This window comes from Coturnix japonica, chromosome 2, assembly GCF_054131305.1.
Source record: "Coturnix japonica strain WE chromosome 2, WE-NBRP24, whole genome shotgun sequence".
In the NCBI taxonomy this organism is placed as follows: Eukaryota; Metazoa; Chordata; class Aves; order Galliformes; family Phasianidae; genus Coturnix; species Coturnix japonica.
Window position 1 is genome coordinate 112,489,860 of NC_140664.1, and position 19,568 is coordinate 112,509,427.

The following is a 19,568-nucleotide window of genomic DNA, read 5'->3' on the forward strand; positions in this document are numbered from 1 at the left end:
GGACAGTTGCTACTTACTGGAACTGCTGTCTTTAGTCAGCTCTGCTTAATAATTCACACCACACCCAGCACAGGAGAGAGAAAGCTGCAAAGACTAGTGGATTTATTGATGAGGACAAAAGGACCAAATAAGCTTCCTCTTCCTTTCAGTCCTCTATTTTACATTAACTGACATCAATGTACACTGTAGCATGACATATTAAAAATACTGAGCAGCTTCCCCAGCTATGCCTTCCCCAAGGCATAGTTATTTTCAGACCAGTTATAGTGAATGCACTTTAATCTTTTCAGTTTAATTTTTTCTGAATTTTTGATACCTTTAGAATTTTGGTAACTTTATTCGGACACCCAATAGAGTATGACTAGAAAGACATTGGTATGCAAACACACAAGTCAGATAAAATTTAAAAGCGTGTTGTTTTTTTTTTTCAAGCCATTATAAATCATAAGAGTTTTCACATATAATTTAAAAGATATAATTATTCAATTGTGCTAAGTGTAGTCAAATTATCTAGGATCCTGTCACATTTATTGGTGAACAGCCTTTGGTTTCACAAACTTAGAATGATGACTCTTGCAAGAAGTTACTACTGAGTATAAGCAACATTACATATTAGCCATTAATTAATTAATGCTGGTGTGCAAAGTGGACCCTAGAAGACCTAAAATTAAGTATTTTGATGACAGGACAAAGACTTCACTTTCCTTAAAAAAATATATAAACATACACCAAACATGGTAAATTACTCCATGAATGAGCTTCTTTTCTTATAATACTTGTTGGAGTTTGAAGTCTGATAGATTCCATCACTCTGAGTAACAATCTACTCTTCATGAAGCTGTATTGATTTAATGGGATTACTGGTGGCCCAAGCAGCACTAATACCACATAATCATGAGCCATAGACCTCCCTGAACTTTTTCATTAGATATCTATTTTTGAGATATATGTGTTTTCATAGTTTTAAACATCTCTTTTGCTAGATTAAGAACCCATTTTAAAAAGTAATAACATACTCCGAACTGGGGCTCTGACAACACCCAGTAACATGAAACCTCTTAAGATCTTGCAGCACTGAGCCATGTGCTACTCAGCATAACTCAGGATTCCAAAGTCTGTGTCTTGCTAGAATTTTCTATTTTCCTTTGGAATTACTGGAGCTTTACACACTAGAATATGTGTTGTGATTTTTTTTTTTTTTTGTATTTACATTATTATTATTATTATTATTTAATGAAAAAGACTTGTTCCCTTAATTCAATTTCTTTACAGACAAAGAGTAGCATAAGTACACAGAATCATTAGACTTTAAAAATATCTCCAAGGAGTTACTGATACAAAAGTATGTGAACATCTATAAGCACAGACATACCCCAGAAGTATCTACACAAGCTTATACAGACACACCAGGTGTGTGAGCACGCACACAACCTCACAATACTTCTTTGCAATCCAACTTATGTTTGAAAGGAGGAAAATAAAAACTCTGGTTTCTTTTTCTTGAAGTACTAAAAGAAGAATAGTGGAGGTCTCATTAGCTAAGCTGGCTAAAGAAGGCATGAATAAGAACTGTGTAGCTGAAAGGCCTCTGTTTCTGCTGTTCTTGTAACAACACTTCTGTCTGATTCTGGATAATGGGCTTTTAATAAAAATACCCACCAAAGGAAAACAATTAAACAATACATAAAGCACCAGGGTGCAATCTAGTGGTTCTGTTATAGTCTGGAGCTGTTCCAGCAGAGAACATGTGGATATTTTTTATAGGCTATAGTGTAGTTCTCAAAAGTTATTATAAAGCAACAAAATTTAAATTGAGGCTGGACATCTACACAATTGCTCAGTGTTGCTGTAGGACTTTGAATTCAGACCTAAGATTTATCTCTATTTTAAATACCACAGATATTTTGACTGTTAGAGTAGAAATATCTTCTCTCTCAGCTTTTTAATTTCTTCCAAGATGTTTTTAGTGGCATTTCTCATATTTTCATCAAAACATGTGACAATTCTTTATCAATGTACCTTTATTATTTCACCTTTCAAACCTGACAAAAACTGGAAAACCTTTCTACTGCAGAAGAGCTCAGATACCTTTTTGTACTTTTAAACTACAGACCATGTACAGCTTAGGTTTTAATCAAAAAGTTTTTAACCTGAACCACATAAACTTGACACATGCCATATTTTATTATCCTTTCTCCTCCACCCCCTTTTCTGCCATGTCAATAAAAGGAGCTGTGCATCTGTAGAAAAGTAAGCTGACACTAATTAATTTCTATAATGAAAGGTTTCATTTCTCTGGTTCCAGTGCATGAAATGAGCATCATGCGTAGTTTTAAAATCCTGCTACAGTAAAGATGAAAATTTAGGGTAGTTTGGTGAGAAGAAGTTAGATTTTCCAAATAAAAATAAAGAAGGAGGAAGAACAAAGGGTTGCAGGGTATAAACAGCATTGCCAGGATTAGTTTTATAGTGACCTCTGAAGTATAACAAAATGTTGAGAAGCTATTTATGCTAGAGTTTCAAGTGCTTTTAACTTTGCTTCTCAATATCCTAGGGAGTCTCAATCAGTGCTTACACTAGAACTAATACTACCAATACCAAAACCAATACCAATGCTAGCAAACACTAATACAATACTAATCTGCACGCTCAGAACCTTTGTCCAGATAAAGACAGCATTAAAATTTAACAATATTCCCGCCAAAAAGTCAAATGAAGAGCTTTTCCAGTGCCACTGATCCAAATGACTACTGGATATTTACGCATGGAATTTATATTCTAAGCAGATTTTAAAAATAATATTCTAGAAATCTTCAACCTTTTCCCAAATTATTCAAATGGAACTGCTCAGGAAGTTGTTTTTTTAGGCATTTCATATACCTGTCTTTGAATACTGCTCAGACATGTTCTGTGGCATAATGGAAAAGAAAGAACTGTTATTTGTATGCTCATTTTATAACAATACTTAGTAGAAGCTGACAAACTCATAAATTGATTGTAATTCTAACTTAAAACCATGTAGAATGCAGTGGATGACTGCAAACTATACACCTACATACATATACCATTAAATACACTTCCAAAACTGTGTTCTATTCATCTATATTTTTCTGCATAAAGTAGTACTATAAACATGAGATTTCAGGATTAGGGACAATTATCACTTTTCATTAACAAAGATCATTTGGGTAAATCGTTACCTGCCTCTTGCACATATGACCCAGAGATTCTAACTTTCTCTTTATGAAGTGTTGAACCCATGATGCCCACAAATAGACAAGAGATAACAGTTTTTGGTGTAATTCTTGCCAGTTACTATAAAAGAAAATATTGAGGGATAAAACTTTTATTTCCATTAGTTAAGATAAACATGGCATTTTGCTAGTCTGAGACGATTGCCAATGGAAATTTCTGATAACACAGTAGATTTAGATTCTGAAGATCTTGGTTTTTGGTACTTCTGATTCTCTTATGACTCAAGAGACTGAGCAGCTAACTTTTTTTGTTTGTTTGTTTGTTTCCTTTCCCATATTTCTTTTTGTATTGATCTCTTTTCATTAAAAGTTCTAGAAAGAGAAATTGAGTCTTAACATAACTTTTAGACCATAATATAACCTTTTCAGCAGCCTCTGGACATTGTAGTCATAGAAATGGCAGCATTAAGCTACGAATATTTAGAATTGTTGTCTCAAAATTGTACTTTGTGGAATTAATTGAACTTTATAGTAATATACCATTGTTCTATGACTCACTCTAAATAAAGCTAGATACAGCTAGGAAAAGTGTTCATTTTTGACTCGCACATTCTTTTGTTTTGCTTTTAAGAAACCAGGGTTTCTGTTCAGAGTCAAAGTATATTTCAGAGGGGTGGTGTCAAAAAAAGCCATAACAATATTCAAAATAATATAAATCGATGGTTCGCCCTCATGTGGTACATTAAGCTTACTTCTAGAGAATTTCAGAGATGAGAGTTTCAGAGATGAGCATAAAAAAACTAGATATATTTCTAAATATTAAGAGATTGAAAAAACAATAAATGCTGACTTTTGAGAGAATAAAAATAAGGATTGTGACAAGGGGAATCCAAACGTTTAAATAATAAATATGCATGGGCAAGAGTGTACACTTCATCTACTCACATGGTACTCAAACTCGTGTATTGTTAATGAAATTGGAAGATCAGAGATTGAGATAAAAAAGGAAATTTTCTTTTCAGGCACACAAATATAAAGCCAGGATACTCAGCACCAAAGGATTAAATGAATACAGAATCTTAACACATATACAAAACTGATTAAAGTTGTTATATCCAATTCTGTGGCAAACAAAAATTTATAAAAGCAAAGTTATGGGAAAATTAATGTATACAAATGTCTACTATCTATACCTATATGAAACAGTATAGGTAAAACACATCAATATTTCTTTGAGTTTCCTTTTGGAGTGTTTATATGAATTTGTATCATTAAAAGTAAGAAAAAAATCAACTAAAGCCAAACAACTGTATATATTCAGAAACTGAGTTAGTAAGGGGAACATTTTTGAAATAAAACAAAAATGGATTTACAATATTTTTCACAGAAAATATCAAAAGAAAACATCACCGGATCAGGAAATACAAAACTAAGACCTAAAAAAGGTCATAATACATCCATATTATTCTCAAATAATTATAATTATGCCCTGCAAGATGACTAGATTAAAATGAACATTTTTAGATACTTTTTATCAGCGTGATTTTTAAATATATTTATTTTCTACTGAAATAATTTATCCAAAAGGGAGTGAAGATTTTTTGCGTACCCTTATTTTCTTTTATTTCTATGCTTCAACATAATTGGTTTCAAATACAACTTTGATCTTGAATTCTCTCTCTTTTAATTTTTTTCTTTTAATTATTTTGAATTACTTACAAATTTTGTGTTGTATTTACAATTAAACCACTGATATATAAGTTCATTCCTAACTCCACCATAGTGCCACTCATGCCTTTGAATATGCTCACTGTATTAAAATCATACACATGACTGCTAAAAATCAACCTCAGATATAATATTGTAATGAGCTATTTCTAACAATTCCAAGAAACACACACATTTCATTTTATGTAAGCTTTTATGGCCAGGTTCACTGATATGCTGTGGCTGTTTTACGCTACTCTGGAGCAGAGCAAAACAGCCAGAGCATACTGGCTGGTTAAACTAAATTTACAACTCCTTTGTTGAATAAAAGCAGTACAAAGCAGTTGGAAGGCACACTCAGTTTCCTTCTGTCTCTTGCTTCTCCTTCACTCTTCTCAGCTCTCACATTTGTTTCTGTTTCCTCCTGCATCTGCTATATTTTGCTCTACACAAACAGATTTCTTCTGTCATCTGTAAATTCTGAGTGCATACATGTACATATGTGTGCATACAACACAGACGTTCTGTCTCCTTCACTGAAAGCACCTGGTATAATGTGTAGCTTAAGAAAGCAATTATTTGAATATGAGTATCTGACCATCCCTCTTGTTCTTTTCTACAGCTGCTGGCAGAACAGTGTGGATTACATTCCCATAAACTAAAGCGTAGAATCATCTTAGTAAACAGCAACAGTTGCTTAACTATGCTAAACATCAAACAAAACTTTTCTGGCAAAATGAAATAATGCACTCCTATTTGGTTCTATAGAAACTTCTGCCTCCTACATTTTCTACTACTTGTAGTTAACATGAGTATATACATTTTCTTACTTGAAACTTAACATAAATGGAACTAAACCCAACTTTATAAATAAAATCTTTAACATGTCTAAAACCATTTAAATTTGATTTTACACTTAAAAAAAAAAAAAAAAATTAGTTTAAAAACACAAGAAAGACTCTCCATGTAGCACAGACAACTAAATGGCAAACTCAAACCAGTGTCCAGTTTCCTACTTGTGTCCCACAGAAGTCACCACATTCTACTGAAGTTCTTACTCTGTGGTACAGTTCTAATTCATCTCCAACTGTCTTGAATTTTTACACAGTTGTATTTTTTTATTCTAGGATAGTTTGGAGGAAGACAATGAGGTGAAATCTCATTAAGTCACAACAGGATTTGATCCAAATAGATCTATGTAGTCATTTATGCAGCTGAAAATTACAACTACTCAGCTACATGTATTTGTGTGTATGTGTGTGTGTGTACAAATGCTTGTACAGTTCTAGAAGTATATTCCCTAAGAACAATTCCTGATGTCCAATCAGGAAGGAAACGTTGGAAGGGAACATTAACAGCACAGTGTTCTGCATTTGCTAGGGACTGAATCTTGTATAGGTTTTCTCCCTGCTCAGGAGTAAATACGAAGAGATGATAGTCTCTCAATTTTGTCTCTTCATTTTTCTCATAAATGAGGGTATCCAATGCTTTCCCCATCTCTTGCTTAAGAACAACGGCATAATCCTGTCTCTAAAATAAATTTATTAAAAAGATAACAAGCTCGTTTTCCTAACTACAAATTTTACTGCATAATTCCATATTAAATGACCTGTTGTAGCTCCTGAGCAACAGCTGACTTGCTGGCTTGTTTGTTAAGTTTCCTACTGGTTTTCTCCAAGACTCTACCTTCCTTCCTACCTATGGCAAAAGGATTGCACTGTGGAGTTTTAATTCCTGACCATAGTCTCATAATTCTGTCCTGGCCAAATTCATAATGCATGCTACACCTTTTATAGTATTTTGGATTATAGCAGGGATAGATTCCTTGAAAAAGATTGGCTCACCATTAGTAATTGTAAATTTACCTACCACTCAGTGCAAACCCAGAGAACATGGTTATCTGGTTTATCCTACATAATTTATAGACATTTGTATTCATGCTATGAATTTCTTTTCTTCACTGATGCCATAGTAGTCATAAAAATCCATAAAGTGTAACAGATGGTACAAAGATGGTGCTTGCGTGAAAAGGAGATTAGGACATAGGGAAACACTTCCTGTTTGTTGTTCAAGTACTTTTGGAAAAATGGAAAACAGCAGCATGTATTGTAATTAGTCAACAGCACATATTTCTAAAAAAAATAAAAGTAAAAATAGCAGTTAACTATTTAACAGTGAGTCTTGCCCACATTAATTAAAATACGAACTGGATGCATCTAAAATTATTTAAATTTGAAATTAGTTATAATAATTATTACTTACTATTGATAAATTTTAAAATATATTAAATTTCGAACAATCAGCACTTCTTTTAATGGAGAACTTAATCCTTACATTGAATTTATTTGCTTTTAAAAATATATAATTAAACACTTATTTTAGTGGTATGCCTGCTAATGATTAGTCATTGTGTAGAAGTCTACATGGATTTTATTTTTCTGAATAGCATTATTTTTCAAGGCAAAACATTTGCAGACTGAAATGTTTAACAGTAGTATGAGCTGCTTCAAACTGCTCTTGAGTGTGCCCTTTACTAGAACTGCAAAGAACATGTTAGACAAGATTTTTTTTCAGTTGTAGTCATTTATATGAGTCTTCTTAGACCATCATTCTCCACAGCTCTAACGTGGTCACATTACCTATGTCATTACTGGCTTACATTGCATCTAGACCAAGAAGTCTGGGGTGATCGTATCAGACATTAATATCAGATACTAATATCAGAACCGTTCAGTCCCCAGTTCCATAAATTCTCAACAAAGTATTATAATACATTGGAAGTTTACAAAGGTCTTGGAAAGAGCTTGAGGCAACATCAAGGTATAGAGGAGGTATAGAGGATTTTTAATTTGTTTAGGCTTATATTATGTGAAGGCAAATGCCTTTTTTTTTTTCTTTTTTCCATGATTGTGTGGCACTGTGAATGTGCTGGGCCATTTCTGTATCTAGGGCTGGGACTTTCAATTCAGGCATGTTTATCAGATCCTTGGCATATTATTGCATGGACAACACAGGAGTACTTCAGAAAGTAAACAAAAAATGTGTTTTATACTGTTTGTGATGTATTTTGTAAAGAACATAACTCAGTCTTCATAAGGCAAATTCATTAATTCAAACTAGAATTCTTGGACGTGATCTGATATGGAAGCTGTCCCATTGCCTTTCCAGCATGTCAGCTTTCACTAATTGGAATCTCTTTTCAGACATGTGTCATTTATCCAGTTATGAGAGGTGAGTGCTCACTAAACCCTTCCACTGAACTGCTGAAAAGTGAAAGGAAATAACTTGTGTAAAACAGGACTACCAAAAGTCAAACAGAGCATGTTTCAAAGTGGTTCTATCTCCTCCAGTCCCATGAAAATATGACTAAAGATTATGATGAATCACCTATGGGAGAATGAAATTTCATTTATAATGAACTATTGAAAGCAAAGAGAAACACTGCATGCAGCATTTCCTGTAATTCTTATTGAGACGTTTCACAATTTTCACATTTAAGTAACTAGATTTCCACTGAAATTCACAGAAAATGACAGTTGGCCAAATTTGTGAGCACCATGATGAAAATTTTAATCAAAAAAGGACCACTAAGTTTGGACCATACTTAATAGTGCTTTGTACATGCTGTACTTCCACATAACCATAATCAAATGTACAGTATTTTTCTTCTGTCTGGTATCATTGCTTACACTTAAATTTTGTAGATAAAGAAGTTATGAAGCTCAAAATCATTTTAATGGCATAATATGATAATGATAAAATGAATGATCAAATCATTAGACTTTTTTTTTTTAATTTTTTCTTTAAATTATTTTTATAATTCTATGTGAGTGACAACTACAACTGAACTACCCATTTATTAATCTTACTAAGATTTCACATACCAGGATACCAGTATTAAAACAATTTCACCATGAGTTTCACCATTCTCCTGTCTTTCAAAATTACAGTCATTCATGTGTATATGTTGTACGACCAGTTTTCAAACTTTAAAAGAAAATGTACCAACCTGAATGCTGTGAGATATTCAACATCTCCCATGGGAGGATCCAAACCACCTGTCCAAGCAATATTTATATTAAAACCTTCACCTGGGCCACTTCCAACCTGCAAAAATAGGAAGAAAATGCCAAAAAGAAGTAAAAAGGAGGAAAACAGAGGAGGGAAAGAGAGGGAAAGGAGGGGAAAAAAAATAAAAAAAATCTGAAGTGTGCTTTAGAAACAAACATCAAACAAAATGTCAGATCAGCCAGCCTTATTTGACAAGGACTGCTCTGGGTTATGCACTTGTTCTTCACTGGTTCCCTGCTCCCAGTGGACAATTTGGTAATCTGGTGTAATTTAAAGAACCAGAGAAGGACAAGAAAATTAGGGGTAATCATGCAATGCAATTACCTGAAAGATACAAATAAAAATGGGACTCTAAAGAAATAAACCTAACCTCATTTGGGGCTCCACTGCCAGGGAAGAAGTTGCCTTCATCATAGCGATGGAGGGAAACATACAGGATGCTGGGGTCAGCATAAAAAGCCTGCTGTGTACCGTTGCCATGGTGAACATCCTAAAGGAGAAAGAAAACAGATGACAAATGTAATAACATCCAACTCAGTGTGGAGAGCTCAGTTCTGCTTTCTTTTACCCTCTCTCTCCGTTTCTCTCCCTCTCCCTTGCCCTTCTTTTGTCTTTCTTTTTCCCCCTCCCTTCACCACCCCATACTTCCTGAACTTTCAGGCAAATTACTCTTTAATGCACTCATTTTTTAAACTGGCTTCTAAAAATCAGGAAACCATAGCGAGCATGCCCTGGAGACTCCAGATGAGCAGTCATTGAGAAATCCCAGTCCTTTTGTACAATTAGATATTTATACACCAGCTCTTTGTACTCCTTGCCTCAATGATGGAATCTAGCATCCTGTTTTATGGAGGAATTTTATGACTTATTAACTGCCAACAGTTCATAACCCCTCAGGCTTAATTAACTAGCCTCATTGGCCTCTGAAGAAAGACTAATGTTTAAACTACAAACTAGTATTTTGCAGAAGGATCTATGGTTTACAGAGCTTTTTCACAATTCTTGACAGAACACTAAACATAAGTGTATTCATTGATTTGCCAAGTTCCACTATTGAGGTCAAGGGCTCTGCGACCAGCTGAGTAAATTGGCTTTCTTGAAACATTCAGTTCAGTTAGCAGTCCCTCAGCAGTTAGATCCACATCAAAAGAATTGCCAGATGCAGAAAGGGCTTCATACTTCACTTTTACAAAATCGTGACGGCAACAGTTGAAGACATAGGAATATGATCTCATTAGCTGTTAAATTATCTGACCGATAGGATGGTGCCTTCCACACTCAAGGAGTGACCTTGGCCTGTGTCCATACTTTGAACATTATAGAATGCCAGAGAAAAGAAATTCTGTCATTAAATAAAATACTGAAAAAAATAATAAAATAAAAAAAAAATCTGGCTGCATATCTGTATAATAAAGAAAAATATATGGAATTTTCTTACTTTTAAATTCTGTTTTTGCAGCTATACTACTTTAATGTATGTTCAGATACACAAAATTTTACAGCAAAAGTGGAAAACTCTTTGGTGAAGGAAAACTAAACTTTTTTTGTATTTTTTTTTATTGGGATTTTTGAAAAATTATATACATTGTCCATTCTCCACCTTTAGTTGATCAATTTAAAATTTCTGACATAAAGACAGAATTTGAAGGCAAGACTAAGCACTTTGAATGATGACGCTATCATTCAGACTATGTATTTTAGAAACACTATAAGGTTTGAAACAAATTTAAGCGTCAGAGAAACAATGGTCACATTTTCTATAGGATACCTGAGAGTTAAGAGTTAAGTTAAGTCTAAAGAGCCAAGAGCACAGCAAAAATTGCCCATTGAGTGTTCTCTTTGCCAGCTGATATAGCCCACAGTTCTCACCCACACTGCTCCAAGCTCTCTGCATAAATTGAGTCTCATCTGAACTGCATTAATCTTGACTTGGTCTCCTCTAGGACTTACTGAGGCTAACACTGTGATGATTACTTTTTTTCCCAACTGAAATTACATGAAAAAAACCATGAGGATGAAATCACTGCAAAACTGTGTGTTAGGGGTGCAAGGCAGCACACATTGGTGTGATGGTGTTGGAGGGTTGAAGGCAGTCAGAATCGTATTAGTAGGCAAATGAAGTCAAGTGTGGCTTGTAGCCACAGATGTAATCCCAGATACACATCCAGTTTTCATATGGGACAGAATTAATCAGTTTACTGCAACACAGACCCAGCTCTTGCTAGCATATAAATGGGTATGGATGATATTGGGACCAGGGATTCAACAAGCATCTGAAGAGCAATGGTGGCAATATAGATATTTCTGCAGACACCGTGCTTAAAAATGTAGAAGTAATTAATTTTGTGATTTTAATTAGTCCTTTTCCAAGCATACTTAGGATATATTCTTGCTATAATGGTCTTCAAACAACAAGAAAACAAATTAAATGGGCAGACAGAGCTTTATTATTAGTATTGAAATCTCAAGGCTAGCTTTTCTGTCTAAACTTTAATTCCACTGAGGGTTACTGCTTTCAAGAGCAACAGCTTCTCTGTTTAGATAAAGGAATGCATTGTTTAAGACTGTGGATGTTACCACTTGGGAAATGTGTTCAAATTCTGCCCTTAGTAGATCAAATGAGTTCAGGATACATAGGTCAGTTCAAAAATTAAGATTTATTCAAAGGGTGAAATAAGGAAAGAAAACACGACTGAGAGACCTTTTATTTTTGTGTAGAAAACAAGGAAATTTTAAATGTAAGAATTTCTGTGTGAATACATAGTGACCATGAAGATTATACTCTATTTTTAACTAGAATTCTGTTTATTATGTCAGATTGAACATTACTTTTTAACATTTAAATTGTGGTAACATGCATAGCTGCCAAGCAGCATGGGGTCCTGCTGTTCTAGTCACTATCAAAACATAACCCTATAGGGTAATTTCAAATCTAACATTTGCAATTCTGCTATTTCTTTCAGATGCCCAAATTTTGTTGGTGGACACAGAAACATCACTATTAACATTATCCAGTCATTCAGTTTGGATTGAGAATTATCCGTAGTTTTCATGCATATAAGAAATTTTCCATGTGAATTTTTGTGCATCATTGCACTGACCATGGAGCAGGCTAGGGACTGGATTGCAGCTGCTCCAGGAATGAAGTAATCTGTGTCAGCCATATATTTCTCCCTTTTCGCCAGCTGAGATACTCTGGCCAATGGAATAGAGACAGAGAGGCTGAACATTCCCTATCTACTTTTCTGAGTAAGCATAAGAAACCTCACAGGTAATCATTCGCACAGGTAATGATTTGCACATTTAACCTTGCTTTGCAAAATTGAAGTTGAATTCCTATGTGCTTATTGGTTGCATAGGTCAAATTGAAGTGATTTCTTTTCTTGACTAGGTGAATGTAACACTTACAGTAAAAAAAAAAAAAAAAAAAAAAAAAAAAGAGTCTTAGAAACATTAACAAAACTTCAACTTTGAGTATTTTTATATTCAAAATCAATAATAAACACAGAGCTCATTTTTTGATGACATTTATAGCAGTAAAGCTCAACAAAATCTAAGATTCAGGTCAGCAAATGGATACAATACAGAGTGAAAAAGATTTTTTCACAAATGGTTTCTAGTAGTTTTTAAATATGTTCCTAAGTAGAATGATGATACACATTTTAAAAAGCATCCTAAGAATATCTAACTTACCCATATCTTATTTTACAAATCATTTTTTCCCTTGCTATTCTTTCTCTCACACTGCCGTTCTCTGGCTCTCTTCAACAACCAGGACGGATGTTTAACTGAACAAAAGTGCTAGATGGTAAGGCCATGACTTCACAATAAGATTTAATTATGAGTGCAGATATGAACAAGATTTAGGCTATTAAGCTCTGCACTTCAAAAACCCTTTAACATATTTTGTCTTTAAATCTTTTATCACCTGCAAAAATTAATTAAGTGCAGATGTAACAGGTTAGGTTTTGATGCCAGGGTTCATTTCCTGTCTATGCTTTGTCAGACACCCTATTACACCTCCTCATGAACTGTAAGAAAACAAAAATGGTGCTCATAAATCAGCATTCAACTTTCCTTGGGCTGTGCATTGGGCTGATCCGTTAAGTGCAAGGCAGAACTCCAATTCATTATTCATGAAAATAATATGGACAACATGCCAAATGTCATCTGCATTTAAATAATCCATTTGTTAAAACTATTAAGCATTGTGGAAGAATGCCTCTTATTAGAATACAAGACTAATCCTATGAAGTGGATTTTTAATCACATAGCTTTCCTTAAGGGAACCATCAAAAACTGGCAAACATGAATTGCAAACTTCTTAGAAGGAATGACCTGTTGATTTGTTTAATAATATTGAGCTTACACAACAAGTTGAATCATTGCTAGCTGGGAGAAATGGCCAGTTCTGTTACCGAAGCAACGGCATTCCTCAAAGCACATCAGACTATTTAAAGTTTGTATTCTGTAGGGAGAAGTAAACTTGGGTTCTGTAGGGTTATTTTAACAGTGGAAGTATCAATTCATTTAAGGACCATAAAAGTTGCCCTGATCTGTGCCTTCTTCTCATTAAATTGCAGTTAACACCATTAAAGTGAAACATAGATGTTTATGGTTTCAGTACTGCCATCCTGGCTTTAATGATTTCCCAAAATCAGAGGAAATGCACACCTTTATTACTTGTAGGTATTAAAAGCAGGAAAGTCTGACATATAAATACAAATTCATTATCTTTTATCTAAATGCAAAGAAAATGTGATGCTTGTCAAGAATACATACCAGATCTACAATCAATATCTTGCCTATATTTAGCTTGTCTCTCAAGTATTTGGCAGTAATTGCAATTGAATTAAAAAAGCAGAACCCCCTGTGGAATAGAGAAGAACAGAAATAAGAAAGCAAATCAGTCAGGAAAACAGCTATAAATAATGTTCAGAGCATTTTTTAAAAAAATGCTATATGATCTCTAAGGCCATAAATCTGCTTCTGGGAGTACCTAGAAAGCCTTTTCAGTCATCTGCTAACAATTACAGTTCTACAGAGACATGCACAACACAGGTGATTGCCAGTAACCTTAGTGCTCCAAGATGGGCAATATTCCCTGGTACTTACATGGCTGTTGATTCTTCAGCATGATGGCCTGGGGGCCTTACAACAGCAAAACCATTCTGTAAGAACAAGATAGGTTTTCAATTATCAGCTTAAAAAAATACTTGACTCAGTGCAAAACAGGGCAGCAGGCAGACTGGACTAAAATCTATTAGCGGCTCTTGAGCACTTTTTTTCTATTCAATAACTCTTTCACAGTAGTGCCAGAAATAATACGTGTGAGAATAGTGGTATATAAGCTTGCATAAATATGCGCACAAGCATACACATATACACAAACATCATGACCTAAAGTTGAGGAAAAGACAGGATCAGAAAGATGTTATTATCAAATCTGCTGCCTAAAACTCAGATTTAAAAGGAAGCAGAGCTAAACAATTCATTATTGATATAAATATGTATAACCTTACATTGCTCTAGATTGAGTCTCTTCAAACTGAAAGTAGGCAGAAGTATATATTTTAAAAGATTATTCCTTGTTGACTCTACATTCCATATGGACAAAATGATACATTCAGACTCACACACATGCAATTCCTAACAGTAGAAAAAGAACAGCAATGAATATCCCATATTTTTGCATTCTATACATTAAACTTGGGAGCCTTTCACAAAGGGCAACATTAGGAACAGTGATGATTAAGAAACCTTTTGCCACTGTAGTCATATTAGATTAAAGGGAGGACTTATCAAATTTCTTTTGCAACAGACTCGAGCAAAATTACCCTTTATTTCAGCTACCCCAAATAGCTGGTCTCTTCTATTCAGCTATATTTTTGACATGAAAATAGTGATCACACATATATCAAAATAAAAAGCAAAAATCTTCATATGACTGTTACAGCCAAACTTGTATTTTCAAACAGTCTCGTGCAAATGCTATGTGTATGTGGAACACTACAAGTCTGAACGCTACATTTTCAGGGAGGAAGGAATGGAAAGGATGGAATATTTCTATATTCTAATAATCAAGATTACAACAGGACAGTTAGATATACTTAAGCTAGTTAAATGTTAGTGTTTCAGCCTTTACTCATAGGAAATGAACATAATTTCTCAGCTTTCACTCACATACGAATTTCTGCACAATTATCTACCAATGCAGCTTCACTGGCATTGCTTCATAAAAAGTTATTAACAGGCTATTTTATATCATTTCATTAATCTAAGCAGCCAGTTGAACAATTTTTTGCAGCCCTGGACAAACTTCTATCAGAGAACAACAAACTTTAACTACAGTGTAAACAGAGTACATATGTGAAGAGTAGTTCTGCTGGTCACCATTGAAAGAATTGGTGGGATTTTGTATCATGCCTTATTTTGAATTAGATATCCTCACTTCAAGAAGAAAAAGGCAAAGAAACTAAAGACAGAATAAAGATATATGTTCATATTTAGGCAAGCATTCCTGGAGGATAAATTGTCTAGGGATCAAACACAGCATCAATAAGAAAGGCATTGTGGATTGCATTAGTCTTCAGAATCAAACCAGCTTTATGATCTTAGCTAAAGTATTGATGCCTCTCAGTTGATTTTTGCATTTCCTTTTCACACAAAATATGACTTAGAGAAGAATTCTACAAAGAAATTTCTTCTAGATTTATGGAAAGACAAAGTACATTTATGCAGAGGAATGTACAGATGAATATGGAAAAGAATAGTCAGAGAAGAAAGCATTTCTGGAAAGAAAGTTTCATGCTACCTGTATTTTATTTTCTCAGTATTTGAGTTTGAAACAAAAACCATGCAAGGATTAGAGCTGCCCACAGATCATTATTCCTAAATTTATCAGCACTCTAGAGAGACCAATATAACTAAAATGATTATCTCTGGCAGGATTTTGACAAGATTATTTGGAAATATTGTTTTGTTGTAGATAGCTAATTTTCTACTATCAGATCTCAAGTTAGTTAGCTATTCCAGTTCTCCATGAGCACACAGGACACTTCCATTACTGTTGTGATCATTTATATGGTGTTTTCTTGTTGTTGTTGCTTCAGTTGTTTACTTTCATAACATTACAATAAGTTCAGTATTCGCATAAGAACAATGTCTTATGGATAGAGCACATAATGTAATGAAAGTCTAATAAACACTGAAAACTAGTCAGCACACAGTATTAGCAGAATCTTTCAAGTAATTGATGAAACATTTCTTCTTTTTTGCAAGTTTTCATGAGCTCATCATGTATTAGCACAGCAGAACATAAATTCATTTAATTGGGCAACTTTTAAATACCAGACAGTGAGATCAGGACAGTAGACAGAAAGGCAAAAATTTGCTTTAAAGATAGAAAGATGAACACAGAGGAGTATGTCAAAAATGAAGCCAATACACACGAATTCAAAGCATTTTTGTACAAAGCCTTATTTATAACAGGATACAGACACTTTTATATGTAGACAGAATATTAAACTGACTGACAGACATGAGCATTAGAAGCAGGATTCATGTCTATGTCATTATAAACTTACCTTTAGTAAAATTTGAGGATAAATAGTAAAGCCTAAACAGACACATGCCAAAATCTGTACATACTTGAGCAAGGAACAAAAGGAATCCTGTTCAAATTCAGTTCACATAACAGACATAGGGCAGATATACCCATTTAGATGAACCTTAAACAAAATTCTGAGAAAAAGTGTTGTTCTTTTTCCACTGCCTTTTGTGACCCCACAGGACTAGTTGGATACTCATTTTCCAACGAATAGAGGTGTACATCCCCATATTGTAGCCTTGTTTCCTTTGGTGATGCAGTTGTTTCTTTCCTGCATGGTGCTGCATTAGAACTTTGGACTACATCGTGCTTGGGTATCTACTACGCAGCTGCCTGAACCTTTCCAACAATAGTATTCAAAACATCACCATAACACAGTAGGTTACTTTAGAGTTTGAGACTTAACATCTACAGCAGAATTCCTTTGTTATTTCTATGACAAAAGGAGATAAAATAAAGCTAGGGATTTTTTTCCCTGGGGAGTTACATAGTGACTGTGGCAAGCTGTGGGCACTGTTGCCCTGGAACAGTGGAAAGGGAGATCTTGGTTTGCCCAAATCCCAATTGCACCAGAAGCCACCAACCAGGCTGGTAGCCCAGGCACCTGAGCAGCAGCACATTCCAGTTTCAGCCTTACTGGCCAGATGACTTCCAGAGGCAGTTCCAGTCTCAGCTATTGTGTGATTATACTTTGCATTTCCCAGCTATGTACCTCTGAAAAAAAGCTGCCAGGAAGATAGGTAAGTGCAATCCCTATTGATGAGCAGTTTCTCAGCAGAACTCTGTTCCATGCGCTAGTTGATTGCAGTTATACATGTTAAGGACAGCTTTCTTAGGAACCTCTGTTTATTTTTCATAGAGATCAGATAGCTAACTCAGAACAACACTAAAAGGTCTACATCCAAAATCAGATGTCAGAACCTCTTATTTTCTACACATCTAAGTACCTTAACTTATCTAGTTCTTATGTCTTAAAATTAACAGTACTCAGAAATTGTATTCTTAGACATTCAATTGTTTTTAATAGAAAATTTTTATATTTGCTATGCTCTGAATCAGGAGCAAATGACTGAAACTAATAGTTCATTTTTTTTTAGAAACTGGTTTAGTTATTATACAGAAATGTATCCACTTCTCCTGTCAGAATGAATATGCCTTGTGTTATATATATATAACACAATATATTTATAATATAGAAGTTAGAAGAAATCCAATTTCTTCCAATTTAAAAGGTGCTCCATAGAGTATACTTTACAAGGTGCAAACGCTGAAGTGCCCTTAGTGCTATCTTTAACCTTGTTTCTGCTTCTGACTCAGCTAACTCCTACAATAACAAACATCAGGGCTACTTTCAGTCACAACTGCCAACAAAGATCCTCTTCAAGTGGTACCCTGAAAATGGTAACCATATTCTTACCAGGTCACTTCTGTTGTAATGTGATCCCAAGCTATGACATCCTGCAGGGAGGGTAAGAATAAGGTTGGTGAAAGAACAAGGCAATCCTCAGGTATCTGAGGTGCAATTTTACAAGCTATTCATAGTGCCTGAGCAGGAGCCAGTATCTGGCCCTGGGGGTCTACGAATGCAGCGAACAAGAACACTCGATTTAGTGGAGCTGTTTTAGCAGTATGTAGATTTGCCAAGAAAACAATAATGGACAGAAGGGAATATCATTTTGTCTTGCAGAGGCAGCTAGTAGAAGCTCTGAACACAAAAATGGATGTTAAATGTTTAACTGTTTGATGGAAACAAAGAGTTTCCTGTCTGTTTTTGAAGGTCCAAGAGGACAGTACTGGAGAATATACATGGAAAGCTGGTGCTTGCAGACTAACATGTACGCAACTGTGACAGCCTCTTAAGCCAAAGCTAGCACTAACCACACTGGGGAAAAGGCAGACAAACATTTTTAAAAACAGAGTGGTCATGGAGATAGGCTGCACACCACATATAATTAAAGTTGTACTTGTATATGAAATAATAATAGTCATTCAGATATAAATATAACCATAATTGCTAGGATAAAGTATCTAGGAGATGGTTCCATATAAAACTTTGTAATTCTGTAACTTGCAAAATCAAAGGAAATAAAGTACTATCCGAAAGACTTTATTGGTAATTTTGACATCTTTTATCAATCAGATCTCTAACACTAGCAAAATAAACATTTACTATTTATTAAATATCAGATATTGTTAATAACATTGAGCGTAACCAGCAGAAAAAATTATGTTTTTCTTTTTTGGCTGCTACAAATTACTCAGAAAGTCAGAGGGAGAGTGTTTCAGGGCAGAGGGTGTGACAAAGGGGTAGAAATGAGGCTAGGGCAGAGCCTGTAGAAGGAGAGTTATCTTTGGGCCACCTGAGTGCAAGGCATTTCCCAGGAAAGATATCCTTTGGCAACCAGTAGAGTTATGCGGTGTTTGCTGTTGCTCCAGCAGGCATGGAAAATTTGCTGGCCTGAAATATTACTGGAGGAAACACACTGTAGGACCAGGAGGACGTTTGTTTTCAGCCCATTTTGCTAGTTATGCCCCTAGAACTTTTTTTCTAATAAATGCTGCAGTTTCAAAAAAGGAATGGATGATTTTTATACAAATGCTTTCAAGAGTAGAAAATTAAGAGTTGGGGACAGTTGTACTAATTAAAGTAATCTTGCTTATTCACTAGATTAACACAGTTTTATAATGTTTTATCCAAAGCCTTGCGGGACAAAGACCTTGAAAAGGTGCATTTGGAATGAGAATTTCAGGTTCAGTTTAGTTATCCAGGAATGATTCAGCAGATAACAGCAGAATCTCACTGGCTAAACTCATGAGATTTATTTTGGTATTAATTCAGCCTGATGTATCAGAATGAACCATCCCAGGAATATATCATATTCTGGTATAGAGGAAACTCATTTCAACTGCTTTCATTCTGTTAAATGACCCCTGACTACCAATGGGGTAACTCTACATGTGGTGTGTGCTTGCACTTGTATATACAT

At 34.7% G+C, this 19,568-nt stretch overlaps 1 protein-coding gene across 13 annotated transcripts in view; it reads right to left on the bottom strand.

The window, feature by feature from the left end:
- The window catches only part of HDAC9 (histone deacetylase 9), a 445,991-nt gene that overhangs the window by 82,139 nt on the left and 344,284 nt on the right, over nt 1-19,568 (bottom strand). For all 13 annotated transcript variants that reach the window (XR_014943025.1, XM_015853723.3, XM_085538530.1 and 10 more), the window contains 4 exons: nt 14,088-14,143; nt 13,755-13,842; nt 9,343-9,462; nt 8,911-9,008 (listed from right to left, as the gene is read on the bottom strand). Coding sequence is in view for 12 of the 13 variants with exons in the window: in XM_015853723.3 (XP_015709209.2) it covers nt 8,911-9,008; nt 9,343-9,462; nt 13,755-13,842; nt 14,088-14,143 (362 nt within the window). In the remaining variant the exon portion in view is untranslated. The remainder of the gene's footprint in view (nt 1-8,910; nt 9,009-9,342; nt 9,463-13,754; nt 13,843-14,087; nt 14,144-19,568) is intronic.